At 33.7% G+C, this 22190-nt stretch overlaps 1 protein-coding gene across 1 annotated transcript; it reads right to left on the reverse strand.

Moving 5' to 3' along the window:
• Nucleotides 1-2843: 2843 nt before the first annotated feature.
• LOC126886035 (uncharacterized) lies at nucleotides 2844-21598 on the reverse strand. Its single transcript, XM_050652871.1, has 2 exons — nucleotides 21464-21598; nucleotides 2844-6142 (listed from the first exon to the last, which is right to left on the reverse strand). Exon 2 carries the CDS (start codon nucleotides 5940-5942, stop codon nucleotides 3465-3467), a length of 2478 nt encoding a protein of 825 aa, XP_050508828.1. The 5' UTR covers nucleotides 5943-6142; nucleotides 21464-21598; the 3' UTR covers nucleotides 2844-3464.
• Nucleotides 21599-22190: the final 592 nt, after the last annotated feature.

A 22190-nucleotide genomic window follows, 5' to 3' on the forward strand; every position in this document is an offset into this window, starting at 1 on the left:
TAACGCGTACACCATTTTTTTTACTTTTTTATAGGCTATATTTTCGTTAAGAACGGGTTTTTCGACAAAATACTTACTTTTTGAGTTATTTGCGAAAAACCGTCTAAAAATGTGGTTATTTAGTTGAAAAATGAACATATTCACTCGCAAATAACTCGAAAAGTGTTGTCTAGGCGAAAAAGCTCTATAGAACAAAAGTTACTTAAAATTAGTCAGTTTACCCATTTCCGGAGTTGTTTTGGACATATATTTTTTCACCCCCAAGAGGGGGTGAAAGTCACCCCCAGGGCAAAAGCACACGTCGGCACAATATCACTTTTTTTCTTTGACATGTAAGCTATGCGTATGCCAAATTTCATGTCAATCCAAGCGGTTCTTTAAAATTTAGAGCAAAAACCGTGAAAGAATGGACTAAAAATTAAACACGAAAAAAACAGATATGTATGTACGAAATGATGACAGTGATTGGTTGTACTATGGTTATGTGTTACAATAAAGTACCATGTATCTCACACTACTTACTGGTCACAAAACGAATCACTTTTGAATTCCCTCATAAAAAATCTATTTCAAGAGATCGCTGTTTATTCCTGCTATCTAAGTCATACTATAATAATCCTGAAAGAAATGGTAATCCGTCAAAAATGTACTACATCGATGAAGTGGTTTCTTGTTTGAAACACACTTTTGTAAAGGCGAGGACTGAGAGTTTCCATCAGTCTGATGCCCTAAAGATCTGCCCTAAAGAAGTATCTTCCTATGAAGCCAGTAAAAAGAGGTATAAAATTGTGGCAACGAAGTGATTCTTTCACAGGATATATACGATTTCAATATTTACTCGGGAAAAGAATCAACACCAACTACTGGAACTCTAGGAGAACGAGTTGTTAAAACTCTAGCCAACACCATAAGGTCAGCAGATGTGTGTATATGCTTTGACAGATTTTTCACTTCGTTCAACCTACTGACCACCCTAAATTTTCCATGTTTAGGAACCTATATGGCAAATCGGGTAAACGTAGCCAAATTTGATAATAACAAAATATTAAGGGGTGATATGGAGTTTTTAGTTTCATCCGAAGGAATTTTAGCGACTAAATGGAAAGACACGACGGAAGTGTTGCTGATGTCCAATTGTCACAATACAGTTGGATTTATCAACAGAAAGCTAAAAACTGGAGAAAAAGCTAAGTTCACTTGTCCAGAAGCATTTATTTTTTACAATAATTTTATGGGAGGAGTAGATATCGCCGATCAAAAGGTTAGCTCATATGATATGGACCGAAAATCTGCAAAATGGTGGAGAAAAGTTTTTTTATGAATTAGTTATGTACGCTGTTGTAAATTCTTGGGTTATTTACAAGGATTTGCATAAAAGAAATGTACAACAAGATAGTACAAAAGTTTCACTTTTGAATTTTCTGGTACCACTAGCAGAACAGCTAATTAGGAAGATCGAACTCAAATGTAAAAAGACGAATAAGTGGCCGTTCTGGAAGAATATCTAAACGACAGAAACATATGAAAAATGTTGGAGACCATTTGCCACAACAAATATCTACTAGAAGAAGGTGCTTTAGATGTTCACAAAATAAATCAGAAACTCGAACTACGACTATTTGTACAGCATGCAATGTGCCTCTATGCAAAAATTGTTTTTTACCACATCATTCATAAAGAAGTAATGTTTTTTACCACATCATTTATAAGAAGTAATGTTTTTTTTTTGTGTAATGTATTTTTTTTTTTTTATTTTGAATATAAGTTTGTTTCTTTACTGATGAGTCTTATTTATCCCACCATTCAACACTAATGGGACATATATGTCCCATGTCCTTTCTAAGGATACAAGGATACGCAACAATGTAAAAAAAAATCAATCGCTTTGTTAGGTCTGCAGGTGTCAACGAATATCATTAAAATCATTTTAAACAGTTTTATATAAACAAACTGGAACATGAAGTAAAAACCACTTCTATGTAAAAGGTATATTTACTAAAAATTTTTTTTAGAATCCCAATGGATTCAATAAAATGAGTTCATCAGAACGTTTTCAAACCTATCGGTCCATCATCAGTGATCTAAAATCAAATAAGTAATCCCACTATTAAAATTAAAAAGATGGTTGAAATTGTGAAAGTTAAAAAATGTGGTTATGATTACTTACTTGAATACTTGCAAAATAGCCCCAGAACCAAACAATGGTTGTGATTATAAATAAATCTACATTATGTTGAAATAAATTTAAAATGGCTAAACGCCGATGTTAAAGGATTAAACCTCTGGGAACATGGTGAAACTCTACCCGAGGACCCAATCAACCATCTTCGGTCAACGATGACTACTAAGTGTCAAAGCTATGTAAGGAAATGCTTGATGTGACATTGACAGTTAAGGAAGAAGGTAGTCGATTTTCTAGGAATTTTAAAAAACAAAGTCATGATCCAGAAGAAGATATGTTAAAGCTTTAAATATCTGAAATTGTCTGTTAATTAAATCTATTGTTGTTTAAAATTAAAAGATAATGTGTTTTACAAAATAAAATTATTTTAACTGTAGGTAACTACAAATTGACTGTATCAAATAAAATTAACCTGATCAAAAAATTACAATATGATAAAGTGAGCTGATTAGTAGTAATAACAGAAATAAAATTAAATAAGTGGTGTTATAGAAGAAGTTTTAAATTTTGAAAAGGGATATTATTATATCAAGAAATTTATAAGTCCACAGCATGTGTATTGATGGTTGTATAGGTAGTAGGGAAATTATTGTTTGGATGTAGGTGAAAATTAAAAAATTTTATATAGATTGGAGTTAGGATAAAGTCAATCTGATAGTAGAAAATGTGATTCAGGAATGCAATTCTTATGGAAAAATTTTAATGAAATTGAGAAAATTCTTGTGACAAACTGGTGAATATGTAATTGATAATAAATAATTGTAGGAAAAACAGGTTGCCCAGTTGATACAAACTAAAATTTAATTAGTATAGAAAACAATAGGTGTAATGAATGAAATAGAATTAATAAAACAAAATTAAGAGAATGAATATTGTTATAATTTGATTAAAGAATGACTGAGTTTAACTGTGATTAAAGAAATAAAGTGATGAAATGTTAGATGTGAAGATAAAAAATATATTTGGAAAAGGTCAAAGACAAAAAGCAAAGGAGTGTGATGTAGGATCAAAGCATAGGTGAAATGAGTGAAAGAGAAAGATTGGAGAGTTGGGTATGAGGGTTGAACTGAATGAAGAAAAGAAATGAAAGAAGTGTGAAAAGAGGGTATGGTAAATTAATTAGGTTTTGATTAAGAGGAGTTTATGTGGTTAGTAATGATTAGTATGTGTAAGGAGTTTGGAGCCAGTAAGGGAACGAAGAAGATAGTTGACAGTGGGTAAATAGGATGAAGAAGATAGCAGATAGGATAGGAAAAGGGAAGGTATAACAAAGTAATAGGAATTATGAAAATAATTGACGGTGAATGGGGACAAAATTGCGGTTAAGGGATGTTTGTCGGTTAACACAATTGGGACTTTTCTTTAGGTCTTTGACAATTTCCAAATCCTCGTATAAGTCTAAACGGAGTGTATTTTTTTTTTGTTGAATGTTGTGTATCAACTGGACCCCATCAGGAATCTTAAGTTCGTGTTTATTGACTTTTAAATGGTGTGAAAAAGCTGAAGTGGTATCTCTCTTACTGTGTTCTGCCGATCGGGTGGAAAGAGATCTATAAGTTCTACCAATGTAGGTAGCATCGCAGTCTGAACAAGAGAGTCTGTATACCCCACTACGGCTCATGTAATGGATAGGGTCTTTGGTGTTAGTTAAGCTTTTATTGAGGGTGTTATTGACTTTAAATGAGATTTTGATGTTATCACAAGAATTAGAAATGATTTGTTTGACTCTTTCAGATAATTTGGAGTTATTAAACGGTAAGGAGGCATAAATTGGAGTAGTTGTGGAAGATGATGAGAAAGCGGATTGTTGAAGTAACTTAAGTTCTCTTTTCTGTTGAAGTTTAAGGATGATGTCTGGGTCATAACCATTGTTAACTGCAATTTGTTTGATGATGTTCAGTTCTTTGTTAAATTCAGTTGTAGATAGAGGAATAGAGTTTAATCTATATATAAAGCTACGAAATGCAGAAAGTTTATGTGAAAGAGGATGGTTAGAAGTGGAATGGATAACGTGATCAGTCTGTGTAGGTTTACGGTAGATACCAAAGTTGAAGTGGTCATCTAGTCTGGTAATAGATATGTCCAAGAAGTTAATGGAGTTAGAAGATTCTAGTTCCATGGTAAAAGTGATTTTAGGATGGATTAGATTGATTTTATGAAGTAAGTTGTGAGCTGAGTCGGAGTTACCAGATATGAGGACTAAAATGTCATCTACATAACGAAACCAATGTAATATCTCTGGATTTTTTGTGATATGATTGGATTCTAAATGATCCATAAAGACATCAGCTAAGAAAGGGGATAAGCAACTTCCCATTGCTAAACCATCTGGTTGTTGATAAAAGTTGTTGTTGAAGACAAAGTAATCTTGAGATAGGCAGATTTTGAGAATGTTTATAATAGATGAAGTGGTAGTGGAGGTCACCGAATTATTTAAAAGAAGCGAGTTGACCAGACTAATCGATTCATTTTTTGGGACTGAAGTGAATAAATTGCTAACATCAAAAGACAGCATGACGATATTCGGATTAAGATTGACAAGTTGAAGTTTTTCAACTAATTGGCGAGAATTCAAAACAGTAAACTGTGGGGTGAAGTTAATAAAATTTTTAATAATGTTAAGAATGAATTTGGATAAAATAGAGACTGGAGTATTGATGAAACTGACAACGGGACGAATGGGATTGTCAACCTTGTGTATCTTTGGTAAACCGTATAACCTGGGAGTGAGTGGATTAGACGGAATTTTGGTGTAAGGTGCTTCATATTCAGAGAAGAAATCAGTAAACTGTTTAAGATTGTTTTTCATTTTTGAAACAAAAGATTTTGAAGGATCAACAGGGAGAAGATTAAAATTATTGTTATTTAGGAAAGATGTGACTTTGTCGATGTATAGTTGTTGGTCTAAAATAACAAGGCAGTTACCCTTATCTGCTTTACTAAAAATGAGGTGTTGGTTTTTGATTTTATTTTTAATAGATTTGAGTGTGGATAGAAGGGATTTAGACTTGTTAAATGAAAAATTGGGAAAAGATGAAGATGACGTGGAAGTAGAAGAGGAATTGATGTTGGAAATAGAAGAATTGTTATTAGAGAGAAGTTTAGTTTTGAATTTGTTGATAGTTTGGATGCAAGAGTTTCTGATTGATGTTTTTTGTGTAAGTGAAATGGAAAGATTTTGAATAACAGTGTCGGTCTCTATGGAAAGACTCTCAAGATCTCTGATAGATAGATTGGTGGGAATGGAGTGTTTAAGACCGAGGTTTAAGAGTTTTAATTCGTCATCTGAAAATTGGACATTTGAGAGATTTTTGATTCTTGGATGGAATCGAAAATTGGAAAAACTTTTGTTATGGGAAGCTTTTTGTTGATCAAGTCTAATCTTATTGTTAACTAAATGTTGTAATTTATTATTGACTCGGTTGAATTTAACTGAATGTGAACGATCTACCTTATCCTGAACGTCAGACAAGAGAGTATTAAGATTAATATAATGTAAAGTTTCGAGTAGAGAATCATATGTTACCTTTAGCTTACAGTCAATGTAGTTCAGTTTGCTATAATGTTTACAAATCTCTTTCTTCATGAGTTTAGTCTGCATAGCGTTCCTGATGTTGGGATGTACATTATTGGAAGTTCTAACTCTACAGAATGTTGGGAAGACTTTATTATGTAAACATCTGGATATGAACCATATGTCCAGCTTTATGTTGCTCCGTTGTGTGGCTAATCGCAAGTATTGTAGAGCCAAGTTGACCATACTGTCATATATAAACTAAAAAGGGGTAGTTCCCTGGATTGGCTGTATACCTTATAGTTAAACAAACTGGAACATGAAGTAAAAACCACTTCTATGTAAAAGGTATATTTACTAAAAATTTTTTTTTTTAGAATCCCAATGGATTCAATAAAATGAGTTCATCAGAACGTTTTCAAACCTATCGGTCCATCATCAGTGATCTAAAATCAAATAAGTAATCCCACTATTAAAATTAAAAAGATGGTTGAAATTGTGAAAGTTAAAAAATGTGGTTATGATTACTTACTTGAATACTTGCAAAATAGCCCCAGAACCAAACAATGGTTGTGATTATAAATAAATCTACATTATGTTGAAATAAATTTAAAATGGCTAAACGCCGATGTTAAAGGATTAAACCTCTGGGAACATGGTGAAACTCTACCCGAGGACCCAATCAACCATCTTCGGTCAACGATGACTACTAAGTGTCAAAGCTATGTAAGGAAATGCTTGATGTGACATTGACAGTTAAGGAAGAAGGTAGTCGATTTTCTAGGAATTTTAAAAAACAAAGTCATGATCCAGAAGAAGATATGTTAAAGCTTTAAATATCTGAAATTGTCTGTTAATTAAATCTATTGTTGTTTAAAATTAAAAGATAATGTGTTTTACAAAATAAAATTATTTTAACTGTAGGTAACTACAAATTGACTGTATCAAATAAAATTAACCTGATCAAAAAATTACAATATGATAAAGTGAGCTGATTAGTAGTAATAACAGAAATAAAATTAAATAAGTGGTGTTATAGAAGAAGTTTTAAATTTTGAAAAGGGATATTATTATATCAAGAAATTTATGAGTCCACAGCATGTGTATTGATGGTTATATAGGTAGTAGGGAAATTATTGTTTGGATGTAGGTGAAAATTAAAAAATTTTATATAGATTGGAGTTAGGATAAAGTCAATCTGATAGTAGAAAATGTGATTCAGGAATGCAATTCTTATGGAAAAATTTTAATGAAATTGAGAAAATTCTTGTGACAAACTGGTGAATATGTAATTGATAATAAATAATTGTAGGAAAAACAGGTTGCCCAGTTGATACAAACTAAAATTTAATTAGTATAGAAAACAATAGGTGTAATGAATGAAATAGAATTAATAAAACAAAATTAAGAGAATGAATATTGTTATAATTTGATTAAAGAATGACTGAGTTTAACTGTGATTAAAGAAATAAAGTGATGAAATGTTAGATGTGAAGATAAAAAATATATTTGGAAAAGGTCAAAGACAAAAAGCAAAGGAGTGTGATGTAGGATCAAAGCATAGGTGAAATGAGTGAAAGAGAAAGATTGGAGAGTTGGGTATGAGGGTTGAACTGAATGAAGAAAAGAAATGAAAGAAGTGTGAAAAGAGGGTATGGTAAATTAATTAGGTTTTGATTAAGAGGAGTTTATGTGGTTAGTAATGATTAGTATGTGTAAGGAGTTTGGAGCCAGTAAGGGAACGAAGAAGATAGTTGACAGTGGGTAAATAGGATGAAGAAGATAGCAGATAGGATAGGAAAAGGGAAGGTATAACAAAGTAATAGGAATTATGAAAATAATTGACGGTGAATGGGGACAAAATTGCGGTTAAGGGATGTTTGTCGGTTAACACAATTGGGACTTTTCTTTAGGTCTTTGACAATTTCCAAATCCTCGTATAAGTCTAAACGGAGTGTATTTTTTTGTTGAATGTTGTGTATCAACTGGACCCCATCAGGAATCTTAAGTTCGTGTTTATTGACTTTTAAATGGTGTGAAAAAGCTGAAGTGGTATCTCTCTTACTGTGTTCTGCCGATCGGGTGGAAAGAGATCTATAAGTTCTACCAATGTAGGTAGCATCGCAGTCTGAACAAGAGAGTCTGTATACCCCACTACGGCTCATGTAATGGATAGGGTCTTTGGTGTTAGTTAAGCTTTTATTGAGGGTGTTATTGACTTTAAATGAGATTTTGATGTTATCACAAGAATTAGAAATGATTTGTTTGACTCTTTCAGATAATTTGGAGTTATTAAACGGTAAGGAGACATAAATTGGAGTAGTTGTGGAAGATGATGAGAAAGCGGATTGTTGAAGTAACTTAAGTTCTCTTTTCTGTTGAAGTTTAAGGATGATGTCTGGGTCATAACCATTGTTAACTGCAATTTGTTTGATGATGTTCAGTTCTTTGTTAAATTCAGTTGTAGATAGAGGAATAGAGTTTAATCTATAGATATATAAAGCTACGAAATGCAGAAAGTTTATGTGAAAGAGGATGGTTAGAAGTGGAATGGATAACGTGATCAGTCTGTGTAGGTTTACGGTAGATACCAAAGTTGAAGTGGTCATCTAGTCTGGTAATAGATATGTCCAAGAAGTTAATGGAGTTAGAAGATTCTAGTTCCATGGTAAAAGTGATTTTAGGATGGATTAGATTGATTTTATGAAGTAAGTTGTGAGCTGAGTCGGAGTTACCAGATATGAGGACTAAAATGTCATCTACATAACGAAACCAATGTAATATCTCTGGATTTTTTGTGATATGATTGGATTCTAAATGATCCATAAAGACATCAGCTAAGAAAGGGGATAAGCAACTTCCCATTGCTAAACCATCTGGTTGTTGATAAAAGTTGTTGTTGAAGACAAAGTAATCTTGAGATAGGCAGATTTTGAGAATGTTTATAATAGATGAAGTGGTAGTGGAGGTCACCGAATTATTTAAAAGAAGCGAGTTGACCAGACTAATCGATTCATTTTTTGGGACTGAAGTGAATAAATTGCTAACATCAAAAGACAGCATGACGATATTCGGATTAAGATTGACAAGTTGAAGTTTTTCAACTAATTGGCGAGAATTCAAAACAGTAAACTGTGGGGTGAAGTTAATAAAATTTTTAATAATGTTAAGAATGAATTTGGATAAAATAGAGACTGGAGTATTGATGAAACTGACAACGGGACGAATGGGATTGTCAACCTTGTGTATCTTTGGTAAACCGTATAACCTGGGAGTGAGTGGATTAGACGGAATTTTGGTGTAAGGTGCTTCATATTCAGAGAAGAAATCAGTAAACTGTTAAGATTGTTTTTCATTTTTGAAACAAAAGATTTTGAAGGATCAACAGGGAGAAGATTAAAATTATTGTTATTTACGAAAGATGTGACTTTGTCGATGTATAGTTGTTGGTCTAAAATAACAAGGCAGTTACCCTTATCTGCTTTACTAAAAATGAGGTGTTGGTTTTTGATTTTATTTTTAATAGATTTGAGTGTGGATAGAAGGGATTTAGACTTGTTAAATGAAAAATTGGGAAAAGATGAAGATGACGTGGAAGTAGAAGAGGAATTGATGTTGGAAATAGAAGAATTGTTATTAGAGAGAAGTTTAGTTTTGAATTTGTTGATAGTTTGGATGCAAGAGTTTCTGATTGATGTTTTTTGTGTAAGTGAAATGGAAAGATTTTGAATAACAATACACTTGTTTGATACACAACATTCAACAAAAAAATACACTCCGTTTAGACTTATACGAGGATTTGGAAATTGTCAAAGACCTAAAGAAAAGTCCCAATTGTGTTAACCGACAAACATCCCTTAACCGCAATTTTGTCCCCATTCACCGTCAATTATTTTCATAATTCCTATTACTTTGTTATACCTTCCCTTTTCCTATCCTATCTGCTATCTTCTTCATCCTATTTACCCACTGTCAACTATCTTCTTCGTTCCCTTACTGGCTCCAAACTCCTTACACATACTAATCATTACTAACCACATAAACTCCTCTTAATCAAAACCTAATTAATTTACCATACCCTCTTTTCACACTTCTTTCATTTCTTTTCTTCATTCAGTTCAACCCTCATACCCAACTCTCCAATCTTTCTCTTTCACTCATTTCACCTATGCTTTGATCCTACATCACACTCCTTTGCTTTTTGTCTTTGACCTTTTCCAAATATATTTTTTATCTTCACATCTAACATTTCATCACTTTATTTCTTTAATCACAGTTAAACTCAGTCATTCTTTAATCAAATTATAACAATATTCATTCTCTTAATTTTGTTTTATTAATTCTATTTCATTCATTACACCTATTGTTTTCTATACTAATTAAATTTTAGTTTGTATCAACTGGGCAACCTGTTTTTCCTACAATTATTTATTATCAATTACATATTCACCAGTTTGTCACAAGAATTTTCTCAATTTCATTAAAATTTTTCCATAAGAATTGCATTCCTGAATCACATTTTCTACTATCAGATTGACTTTATCCTAACTCCAATCTATATAAAATTTTTTAATTTTCACCTACATCCAAACAATAATTTCCCTACTACCTATACAACCATCAATACACATGCTGTGGACTTATAAATTTCTTGATATAATAATATCCCTTTTCAAAATTTAAAACTTCTTCTATAACACCACTTATTTAATTTTATTTCTGTTATTACTACTAATCAGCTCACTTTATCATATTGTAATTTTTTGATCAGGTTAATTTTATTTGATACAGTCAATTTGTAGTTACCTACAGTTAAAATAATTTTATTTTGTAAAACACATTATCTTTTAATTTTAAACAACAATAGATTTAATTAACAGACAATTTCAGATATTTAAAGCTTTAACATATCTTCTTCTGGATCATGACTTTGTTTTTTAAAATTCCTAGAAAATCGACTACCTTCTTCCTTAACTGTCAATGTCACATCAAGCATTTCCTTACATAGCTTTGACACTTAGTAGTCATCGTTGACCGAAGATGGTTGATTGGGTCCTCGGGTAGAGTTTCACCATGTTCCCAGAGGTTTAATCCTTTAACATCGGCGTTTAGCCATTTTAAATTTATTTCAACATAATGTAGATTTATTTATAATCACAACCATTGTTTGGTTCTGGGGCTATTTTGCAAGTATTCAAGTAAGTAATCATAACCACATTTTTTAACTTTCACAATTTCAACCATCTTTTTAATTTTAATAGTGGGATTACTTATTTGATTTTAGATCACTGATGATGGACCGATAGGTTTGAAAACGTTCTGATGAACTCATTTTATTGAATCCATTGGGATTCTAAAAAAAAATTTTTAGTAAATATACCTTTTACATAGAAGTGGTTTTTACTTCATGTTCCAGTTTGTTTAACTATAAGGTATACAGCCAATCCAGGGAACTACCCCTTTTTAGTTTATATATGACAGTATGGTCAACTTGGCTCTACAATACTTGCGATTAGCCACACAACGGAGCAACATAAAGCTGGACATATCGACCGTTAAGTACCAATACCTTCTATCTAACGACAAGTAAATTTTACAGGAGAAGCAAAAAACTTATTTAATTTTGCTCTGCCAATCAGAATAATTTAATATATGGACTTTCTACTTTTTTATGTATAAGATTATCGTACCTCACATATTTGATTTTGAAAGAGCTTTTGAAAAAGACAGTTTGTCAGTTAGGAGGTATTGTTTTTCTCTGTTACTTGAAATATATGTGTTTAATGGAAGATAGGAGGTCTTAAATGTAATTAAAAAATGAATTAAACTCAAAAAACTTTATTATTATTATTAATGATATCAACACATTAAGACTTCTGAGATAGTGAGTCATAGAATGTATGACAGTCTTGCGGTAACACAGTTTTCAATTGTTGTAAATGAGAGTACTTCGTAGAACTAATAGGTAGCACTTTGTCATGCAAGGGAGTATAAATCGGTTCAGGAATAATTTTAGGTCTTATGGGCAACTCACTCCACTCATCATCAAAGTTTAGTTTATATTGTATTTTTCCATCTATGGTATACAGTAAAGCCCTCAGATCTGTTACAACAGGATCTCCTACTTTACGACCTGGCCTAATGGAAGTGTATCGCCATGTGTCCTCATTTGCGTAATTTTTAAAAAATTGATAGTCAACCAATTTCACTTCATACGGAAATGGCTTACTTCTTGCTTCCTTAGTAGCAGAAGCATAATCGCTCGGAAGATGAATCTCACGATGCTTCAATTTAGTCTCGATAGCGCTGTGGACCGAGTCACACTCCATTTGAGTGTGACCCGGTTCTAAAAACTTTTGGGTTATAACTATCTGATATTTTACAGAAAAGGCAGATAATGCGTTAGACAAAATGTTATTCCGATTTTGGTATGTGCAGCCATCTGAAAATATTACTATAGGTAACCTGTTGGCGAGACAGTGTTGTGACAAGTAATCTAAAAGGAAGTTAACAAATGTGCTTGCTGTCAAGTCACTGGCAGTTTCGTCAAACCAATAGCATGTTGCATGATGAGTGACCAAATTGTAGACCGTATAGTTGTGACAACTTAACTTCGTTTTGAAGTAGAGGGCACTTGCAGTCAGATAAGGACACACTTTGACAGCTTCAAGATCCATTGTAAGAAGATTAAATTCACCAGCTTGTGCTTTTTCCTTGTCATGTTCTTTCTCGGCTCTTGCTCTTGATTTACGTTGAATATGATCTTTATATTTTTCGTCTGAAATATTTCCTTCTTTATAACTGACACAGATGTCACACATATCCTTTTTTAAGGTATAAATAGAAAGATTTGAATCTTTAAATATCTTGTCAAAAGTATGTCTGCTTGCACTCTCTTCGTTATTATTTGAGCACCATATTTTATAGGAATTATAGAGTTCTGTTTTATTTCGGTAATATGGCTCGATGAATAATTTTCTCGAATTTTTTCTATTATAATGAGAGGGAAGTGTTGGGATATTTTTAAAAAATTCACGTAGCATCTGGATTCTTGTCGCCGTTCCTCTTGGCACAACTCGTTTTCGATTGCTATTGGTGACTTCATTACATGGAAGTGTTTTATGAACTGACTTCTTGACCCAAGATTGTACAGTAAAAGAACCTAGGGAAAATGTATTTAAAAAGGATGTCTTGCAAACTCGCAAATTACCCTCAGCTGTAGGCAAAAAATACTGGAAAGTACCTTCCCGTCTTGTCTCACACCCTACAGTTTTTCTAGCAGTAGTTTGTCGGGAGACTAATCCATTTATATAAATCTTCCTTTGTTCCCAATTTAAGTTTGTCCAAAAATTATTAAATATATCTTGTCGCATCTCCACGGTCAGTTTTTCACAATTCCTGACTTTACTTGTTGTACATTTTTTAGACTTGCATGCTTCACCCAGTTTGCGAGCGCTTCGGGGAGTATTGTGTAACATTTTTCCCTCTTTCGGATTTGTATAACCTAAGTAATCTTTGCCAAGCATTCTTAACTCTTTGTTACGATTTTTTTTCCAAGTCTTACTATCTGGTTTAATTTTTCTTTTTCGTTCTTCATTGATTTCTCCGAAATAAACCTGTCTTGGCACCAGCTCAGAATCCGGCACACTATTTTCTTCAGACACCCTATCTTCGCTCTCAGTCTCCGATGAATCAGACTCTGGGTTATAGGAACTTTCACTGGGTGAAAAATCGTGAGCTGAAGATGTACTTGGAGTCGATGCTCTCTCTGTAATTACATTTTCAGTATGAAGTTCCTCGTTTAACTGTTGGAAGTGGGAGTCTTCTAAATTGTTGGAGGAAAACACATTTTGATAGGAACGATTACTTTCTTGATTGTCAGACAAGGCAAGACTACCAACTTGTTGGCTTGTACTAATAGGAGGAGTAATATTTTCATTTGTCTCCGGAATGTAGGAACTTCCATCTGGTAACAGTACACTGTGGATCAATGTCGTAGTTTCATGAATTAAGTTTACACAGTGTTCGTCTTGGCTCAGATTTTTAGATTGTGATCTTGTGGGCTCTAAACCTTCAGAAATAATAACGCTAGTAGTAGACTCACTTGTGCAGCCATAAGGAATGTTTTCATCAAGTTTCAAAGCCAATCCTAATATTTCAGCTGCCCGTGTTTTCCTACGTCGATCTTGATTGATATTCATCTGTAAAAAAATTTGCATTTAGGTACTACTTTGAGATTTTACTTGAAAATTCAATGCTTTAAACATTGCTTGTTACGTAAATATAACTATTAGGGGATCGAAAATAATCTTTATTATAATTTATCATATAAAAGCAAAATGTTTTGTTTCCAATGTTAGTTAAAACGTACTTTAATATTAATAGCTGCATTTTTCTGTTCTTAAACAGCTTTTCATTATGACAAAATATCCGATATGCCCGTTTTTTGCGCCGCCTATGTACTACGAACACCTTAAGTAATTTTAATTATTTTTGTGGAAAGATCTGCTATCTACATTTCAATTTACTAAAACTCCCTTTGGTGGTTGTGTGTACATTTTTAACTATAACTGTATTATAAGCCTTGAATATGTAACTATCATCTTAACTTAAAATTAATTTATAAGAACTTTAACACACAAAAACATGAGTTAAATTGAGGTTAGGTAGCGGGTAGGAACTCCTTTAGAGTCCTTTGGATTCTATTGGATAGTCCTATCAGGGAAAGTGAATCAATCCCTGCCGTCCGCAGATTCCAGGAGCTTCTTGACCCGGGAAGCTAGCACCTGCTAAGGGTCCCTTGTCCAGGGTTACGGATGAAGTCCAGAACGGCATCCAAGGCGACGAAGACTACTTTTTGGTACGGCGAAGGTGGCGGAGCTGGCAACCCTTGATTTTAGGGATGGTATAAGATCAGGGTAGGTGGGACTCTCTAGCTGTAGTGGAAGCAACTCGCATAGGAGAAGGATACTCCGATGTAAAATCCCTGGCCCTCCAGGTTGGGGGTTAAGGCACCGAGCTAACTCCTCGGTACTTATAAAACACGTACAATGTTAAAAAGCCTAACCAAAGCCTCGGAGCACAAGATTGGAAACACAGTAGACGAAAACTGCAAAGAAAACGGTTAATGAATTTTTGTACATGGAATGTGCAAGGTATCTCCCGAAAAACACCAGAAGTCATGTCAGAACTCAAAAATGCAGAGATAGATATCGCGGTGCTTACGGAAACTAAAAAGAAGGGTAGTGGTTCCGAAAAGTGGGGTCACTATGACATGTTCTATAGTGGAGTAACTAAAGACCAAAGAGCACAACAAGGAGTTGCTATTGTTATTCGCAAAACTTTAAGAAGATATATTACCTCTTGGGAAGCAATTAATCAGAGGTTTATAAAAATGAACATCACGATAAAAGGAAGCAGAATAGCCATACTAGGAGTATATGGCATTAATGAGGACGCATTGATCAACAATAAAGATGAATTCTTCGAACAACTGAACGATGAAATTATAAAAGTAGGAACATCTAGAGAGATCATACTTCTAGGAGACTTCAATAGCAGAGTTGGACGGGAATTTAACAACAAAGTGGTAGGAGCACACGGTGAAAATACCAGAAACGATAATGGAACCAGATTAATATCAACATGCACACAAAATAACTTAAAAATATTAAATGGATTTTATCCACACCGTGATATACATAAGTACACCTGGATACAACAGACCAGAAATCTGAAATCTATAATAGATTATAGCGTTGTAAGACAGAGAACTACAATTAAAATACAAGATGTGCGAGTAGCCAGAGGGCCATCATGTGGCACCGATCATCATCTGCTAAAAGTTAAAGCAGTACTCCCAAACAGATATGAAAAAGAAAAAGAGCACATCGAATCAAATCAGTTAATAAAACAAGTACGGTACAATCTATGCAGTCTAAACCATGAGAGTGTAAAGCTATTGTATAAAAAACGTTTAGATGAAAAATTAGAAAGTGGTAATTTTGAAAATACCGAAGAACACTACGAACACATCAAAAAGTCCATTCATTTGGCAGCAGAAGAAGCACTGGGGAAATGTGACGAAAACCATAAAGGAATAAAACCGTACTGGTGGGATGAAGAAGTAGAAAAGGAAATTACAGATAAACGTCGGAAATACCAAACGTTCCTATCAACAAAAACAGACAACGATAAAATAATTTACAAAGAAGCCCAAGCCAAAGTAAGAAAGAAGATAACTCAAAAAAAGAACGAATCGTGGGAAAAGAACTGCCAAAAAATCAATACTTACATAGGAGGTAGAAGAAGCACAGAGAGTTGGAGATTAATTAAAAATATGAGAACTAATAAGAAAAAAGACGTTATATCACCAATAACAACGGAAAAATGGGAAGAATATTTCAAAAAATTACTAACAGAACAAAGACCAGAATTTGTTAACATAGAAGACAACATGATAGGTATACATATAAATTCATCACCATTACAAATAAGTAAATCAGAGATGGAAGAAATAACCAAATCCCTGAAAAATGGAAAATCCCCTGGTCCTGGTGACATCCCTGCAGAATTAGTAAAAGCCGGCACAGACAAACTCCAAGAACAGCTAAGAAAACTTTTCCAAGATTGCTTAAATGGTGCCGAATTACCAAAAGAATGGAAATTATCTATCATGTCAACAATCCACAAAAAGGGCAGCAAGGATCAATGTGAAAATTACAGAGGAATTGCGGTAAACAGCACAATAAGTAGGATGTATGGGAAACTTATTAAGAATAAAATAGAAAATGACTATAGAGATTACGAATCAGAGGAGCAAGCTGGCTTTAGAGCTGGGCGGTCCACAGTAGACCACCTGTACTCTATTACGCAAGTTATTGAGAAAAAAACAGCCGTCAATAAAGAAGTTCACCTGGTATACGTAGACTTACAAAAAGCATATGACAGTGTGCCCCTCAGCAAACTATGGTCAACCCTTTATCAAACCAACATTAAACATGGTCTTATCAAAGCAGTCCAAAGTCTGTATAATGGAACTACTGCAAAAATTAAAACTGGATCAAGGATGTCTGAGGGATTTAAGATCACGAAAGGATTGAAACAGGGTTGTTGTATTTCGCCTACCCTTTTTAAAATTTATCTGGAACAAGCACTCAAGCTGTGGAAAAGAAAATGTAATGGCATGGGAATCCCTCTCAATGACGACACAACACTATACACTCTATGTTTCGCTGATGACCAAATTCTGATTGCTCAAGATCATGACGACTTAAGTTACATGACGCGGAAGCTAATAGAAGAATATAACAAATGGGGTCTCGAAGTCAACATTAAGAAAACTGAAGCCATGTGTATTGGAGGAACAAAACAGTCCATTACATTAGACGATGGGGTAGAAATTAAACACTGCGATGAATACAAGTACCTGGGCATGAAGATAACTCAAGATGGAACACTCGATGCTGCTATAAAAGACAGAAACATGCAGGGTAGAAAAGCCATATCCATGATGAACGGCATTCTGTGGGACCAGACAATATCTAAAGCGAACAAACAGCTCATATACAATAGCATACTTAAAAGTATAATCACATATGGCAGTGAAGTTTGGCCACTGAAACAAAGAGCGCAGAAAATGTTACTAGTAACAGAAATGGACTTCTGGAGAAGAGCAGCAGGCAAATCAAGAAGAGATCGGATACCGAACGAGAGAATACGAGAAATGATGGGAGTAACACATACAATACTTGATGACATAAAAACAAAACAATTGGTATGGTACGGCCATGTACAGAGAATGCCAGATGACAGGATCCCTAAACAGATTTTGGCATGGACACCACAAGGGAGAAGAAAAAGAGGAAGGCCGAGAAGAAGCTGGAGGGAGGGAATTGAAAAAGAACTAGAGGAAAGAGAAATCCCTCCAGGTCTATGGTTAAACAGAGAAGAATGGCGGTTAGGAGTCGGAAGGCGTCGGAGAACGCTGTAAACCGATAGTAGTAGTAGTAAATTGAGGTTAGGTATTTATTTTTTGTACAAAGTCTTACTTAGGCTGTTAATTTTAGTTGTAAAACACTCCTTACCTTTTGATAACACCAGACACACACGTAAATACAATATTGTACGGCAGAAGAACTAAATAAGATACAAAAAACGAATAATACCGGGAAACTGTTGATAGGCGGTACAACTAACAAACAACAACCACAAATGAGTAGATAGAAGGTATTTCTGCTATTCAGTTAGAAGGTATTTCCGGCATAAAAAACGCTGATTAAGGTAGGATATATTTCCATGATGTTATTTTAAATACTTTGAGAATAGATACAGTTAGGATATTTTGTTAGAAGATGCGTAACAAGCTTTGCAGTTAGATGGCGCGATAAACTTATTTTTGAAAAAAATGTAGATAGGAGGTATTGGTACTTAACGGTCGATATGGTTCATATCCAGATGTTTACATAATAAAGTCTTCCCAGCATTCTGTAGAGTTAGAACTTCCAATAATGTACATCCCAACATCAGGAACGCTATGCAGACTAAACTCATGAAGAAAGAGATTTGTAAACATTATAGCAAACTGAACTACATTGACTGTAAGCTAAAGGTAACATATGATTCTCTACTCGAAACTTTACATTATATTAATCTTAATACTCTCTTGTCTGACGTTCAGGATAAGGTAGATCGTTCACATTCAGTTAAATTCAACCGAGTCAATAATAAATTACAACATTTAGTTAACAATAAGATTAGACTTGATCAACAAAAAGCTTCCCATAACAAAAGTTTTTCCAATTTTCGATTCCATCCAAGAATCAAAAATCTCTCAAATGTCCAATTTTCAGATGACGAATTAAAACTCTTAAACCTCGGTCTTAAACACTCCATTCCCACCAATCTATCTATCAGAGATCTTGAGAGTCTTTCCATAGAGACCGACACTGTTATTCAAAATCTTTCCATTTCACTTACACAAAAAACATCAATCAGAAACTCTTGCATCCAAACTATCAACAAATTCAAAACTAAACTTCTCTCTAATAACAATTCTTCTATTTCCAACATCAATTCCTCTTCTACTTCCACGTCATCTTCATCTTTTCCCAATTTTTCATTTAACAAGTCTAAATCCCTTCTATCCACACTCAAATCCATTAAAAATAAAATCAAAAACCAACACCTCATTTTTAGTAAAGCAGATAAGGGTAACTGCCTTGTTATTTTAGACCAACAACTATACATCGACAAAGTCACATCTTTCCTAAATAACAATAATTTTAATCTTCTCCCTGTTGATCCTTCAAAATCTTTTGTTTCAAAAATGAAAAACAATCTTAAACAGTTTACTGATTTCTTCTCTGAATATGAAGCACCTTACACCAAAATTCCGTCTAATCCACTCACTCCCAGGTTATACGGTTTACCAAAGATACACAAGGTTGACAATCCCATTCGTCCCGTTGTCAGTTTCATCAATACTCCAGTCTCTATTTTATCCAAATTCATTATTCAATTATTAAAAATTTTATTAACTTCACCCCACAGTTTACTGTTTTGAATTCTCGCCAATTAGTTGAAAAACTTCAACTTGTCAATCTTAATCCGAATATCGTCATGCTGTCTTTTGATGTTAGCAATTTATTCACTTCAGTCCCAAAAAATGAATCGATTAGTCTGGTCAACTCGCTTCTTTTAAATAATTCGGTGACCTCCACTACCACTTCATCTATTATAAACATTCTCAAAATCTGCCTATCTCAAGATTACTTTGTCTTCAACAACAACTTTTATCAACAACCAGATGGTTTAGCAATGGGAAGTTGCTTATCCCCTTTCTTAGCTGATGTCTTTATGGATCATTTAGAATCCAATCATATCACAAAAAATCCAGAGATATTACATTGGTTTCGTTATGTAGATGACATTTTAGTCCTCATATCTGGTAACTCCGACTCAGCTCACAACTTACTTCATAAAATCAATCTAATCCATCCTAAAATCACTTTTACCATGGAACTAGAATCTTCTAACTCCATTAACTTCTTGGACATATCTATGACCAGACTAGATGACCACTTCAACTTTGGTATCTACCGTAAACCTACACAGACTGATCACGTTATCCATTCCACTTCTAACCATCCTCTTTCACATAAACTTTCTGCATTTCGTAGCTTTATATATAGATTAAACTCTATTCCTCTATCTACAACTGAATTTAACAAAGAACTGAACATCATCAAACAAATTGCAGTTAACAATGGTTATGACCCAGACATCATCCTTAAACTTCAACAGAAAAGAGAACTTAAGTTACTACAACAATCCGCTTTCTCATCATCTTCCACAACTACTCCAATTTATGCCTCCTTACCGTTTAATAACTCCAAATTATCTGAAAGAGTCAAACAAATCATTTCTAATTCTTGTGATAACATCAAAATCTCATTTAAAGTCAATAACACCCTCAATAAAAGCTTAACTAACACCAAAGACCCTATCCATTACATGAGCCGTAGTGGGGTATACAGACTCTCTTGTTCAGACTGCGATGCTACCTACATTGGTAGAACTTATAGATCTCTTTCCACCCGATCGGCAGAACACAGTAAGAGAGATACCACTTCAGCTTTTTCACACCATTTAAAAGTCAATAAACACGAACTTAAGATTCCTGATGGGGTCCAGTTGATACACAACATTCAACAAAAAAATACACTCCGTTTAGACTTATACGAGGATTTGGAAATTGTCAAAGACCTAAAGAAAAGTCCCAATTGTGTTAACCGACAAACATCCCTTAACCGCAATTTTGTCCCCATTCACCGTCAATTATTTTCATAATTCCTATTACTTTGTTATACCTTCCCTTTTCCTATCCTATCTGCTATCTTCTTCATCCTATTTACCCACTGTCAACTATCAACCTTGTGTATCTTTGGTAAACCGTATAACCTGGGAGTGAGTGGATTAGACGGAATTTTGGTGTAAGGTGCTTCATATTCAGAGAAGAAATCAGTAAACTGTTTAAGATTGTTTTTCATTTTTGAAACAAAAGATTTTGAAGGATCAACAGGGAGAAGATTAAAATTATTGTTATTTAGGAAAGATGTGACTTTGTCGATGTATAGTTGTTGGTCTAAAATAACAAGGCAGTTACCCTTATCTGCTTTACTAAAAATGAGGTGTTGGTTTTTGATTTTATTTTTAATAGATTTGAGTGTGGATAGAAGGGATTTAGACTTGTTAAATGAAAAATTGGGAAAAGATGAAGATGACGTGGAAGTAGAAGAGGAATTGATGTTGGAAATAGAAGAATTGTTATTAGAGAGAAGTTTAGTTTTGGATTTGTTGATAGTTTGGATGCAAGAGTTTCTGATTGATGTTTTTTGTGTAAGTGAAATGGAAAGATTTTGAATAACAGTGTCGGTCTCTATGGAAAGACTCTCAAGATCTCTGATAGATAGATTGGTGGGAATGGAGTGTTTAAGACCGAGGTTTAAGAGTTTTAATTCGTCATCTGAAAATTGGACATTTGAGAGATTTTTGATTCTTGGATGGAATCGAAAATTGGAAAAACTTTTGTTATGGGAAGCTTTTTGTTGATCAAGTCTAATCTTATTGTTAACTAAATGTTGTAATTTATTATTGACTCGGTTGAATTTAACTGAATGTGAACGATCTACCTTATCCTGAACGTCAGACAAGAGAGTATTAAGATTAATATAATGTAAAGTTTCGAGTAGAGAATCATATGTTACCTTTAGCTTACAGTCAATGTAGTTCAGTTTGCTATAATGTTTACAAATCTCTTTCTTCATGAGTTTAGTCTGCATAGCGTTCCTGATGTTGGGATGTACATTATTGGAAGTTCTAACTCTACAGAATGTTGGGAAGACTTTATTATGTAAACATCTGGATATGAACCATATGTCCAGCTTTATGTTGCTCCGTTGTGTGGCTAATCGCAAGTATTGTAGAGCCAAGTTGACCATACTGTCATATATAAACTAAAAAGGGGTAGTTCCCTGGATTGGCTGTATACCTTATAGTTAAACAAACTGGAACATGAAGTAAAAACCACTTCTATGTAAAAGGTATATTTACTAAAAATTTTTTTTTTAGAATCCCAATGGATTCAATAAAATGAGTTCATCAGAACGTTTTCAAACCTATCGGTCCATCATCAGTGATCTAAAATCAAATAAGTAATCCCACTATTAAAATTAAAAAGATGGTTGAAATTGTGAAAGTTAAAAAATGTGGTTATGATTACTTACTTGAATACTTGCAAAATAGCCCCAGAACCAAACAATGGTTGTGATTATAAATAAATCTACATTATGTTGAAATAAATTTAAAATGGCTAAACGCCGATGTTAAAGGATTAAACCTCTGGGAACATGGTGAAACTCTACCCGAGGACCCAATCAACCATCTTCGGTCAACGATGACTACTAAGTGTCAAAGCTATGTAAGGAAATGCTT

This window comes from Diabrotica virgifera, chromosome 6 (genome assembly GCF_917563875.1).
Source record: "Diabrotica virgifera virgifera chromosome 6, PGI_DIABVI_V3a".
NCBI lineage: Eukaryota > Metazoa > Arthropoda > Insecta > Coleoptera > Chrysomelidae > Diabrotica > Diabrotica virgifera.

Bases quoted from the DNA above. Each gene is read 5' to 3' on its own strand.
- LOC126886035 (XM_050652871.1), bottom strand. From the start codon at position 5,942: ATGGTCAACTTGGCTCTACAATACTTGCGATTAGCCACACAACGGAGC.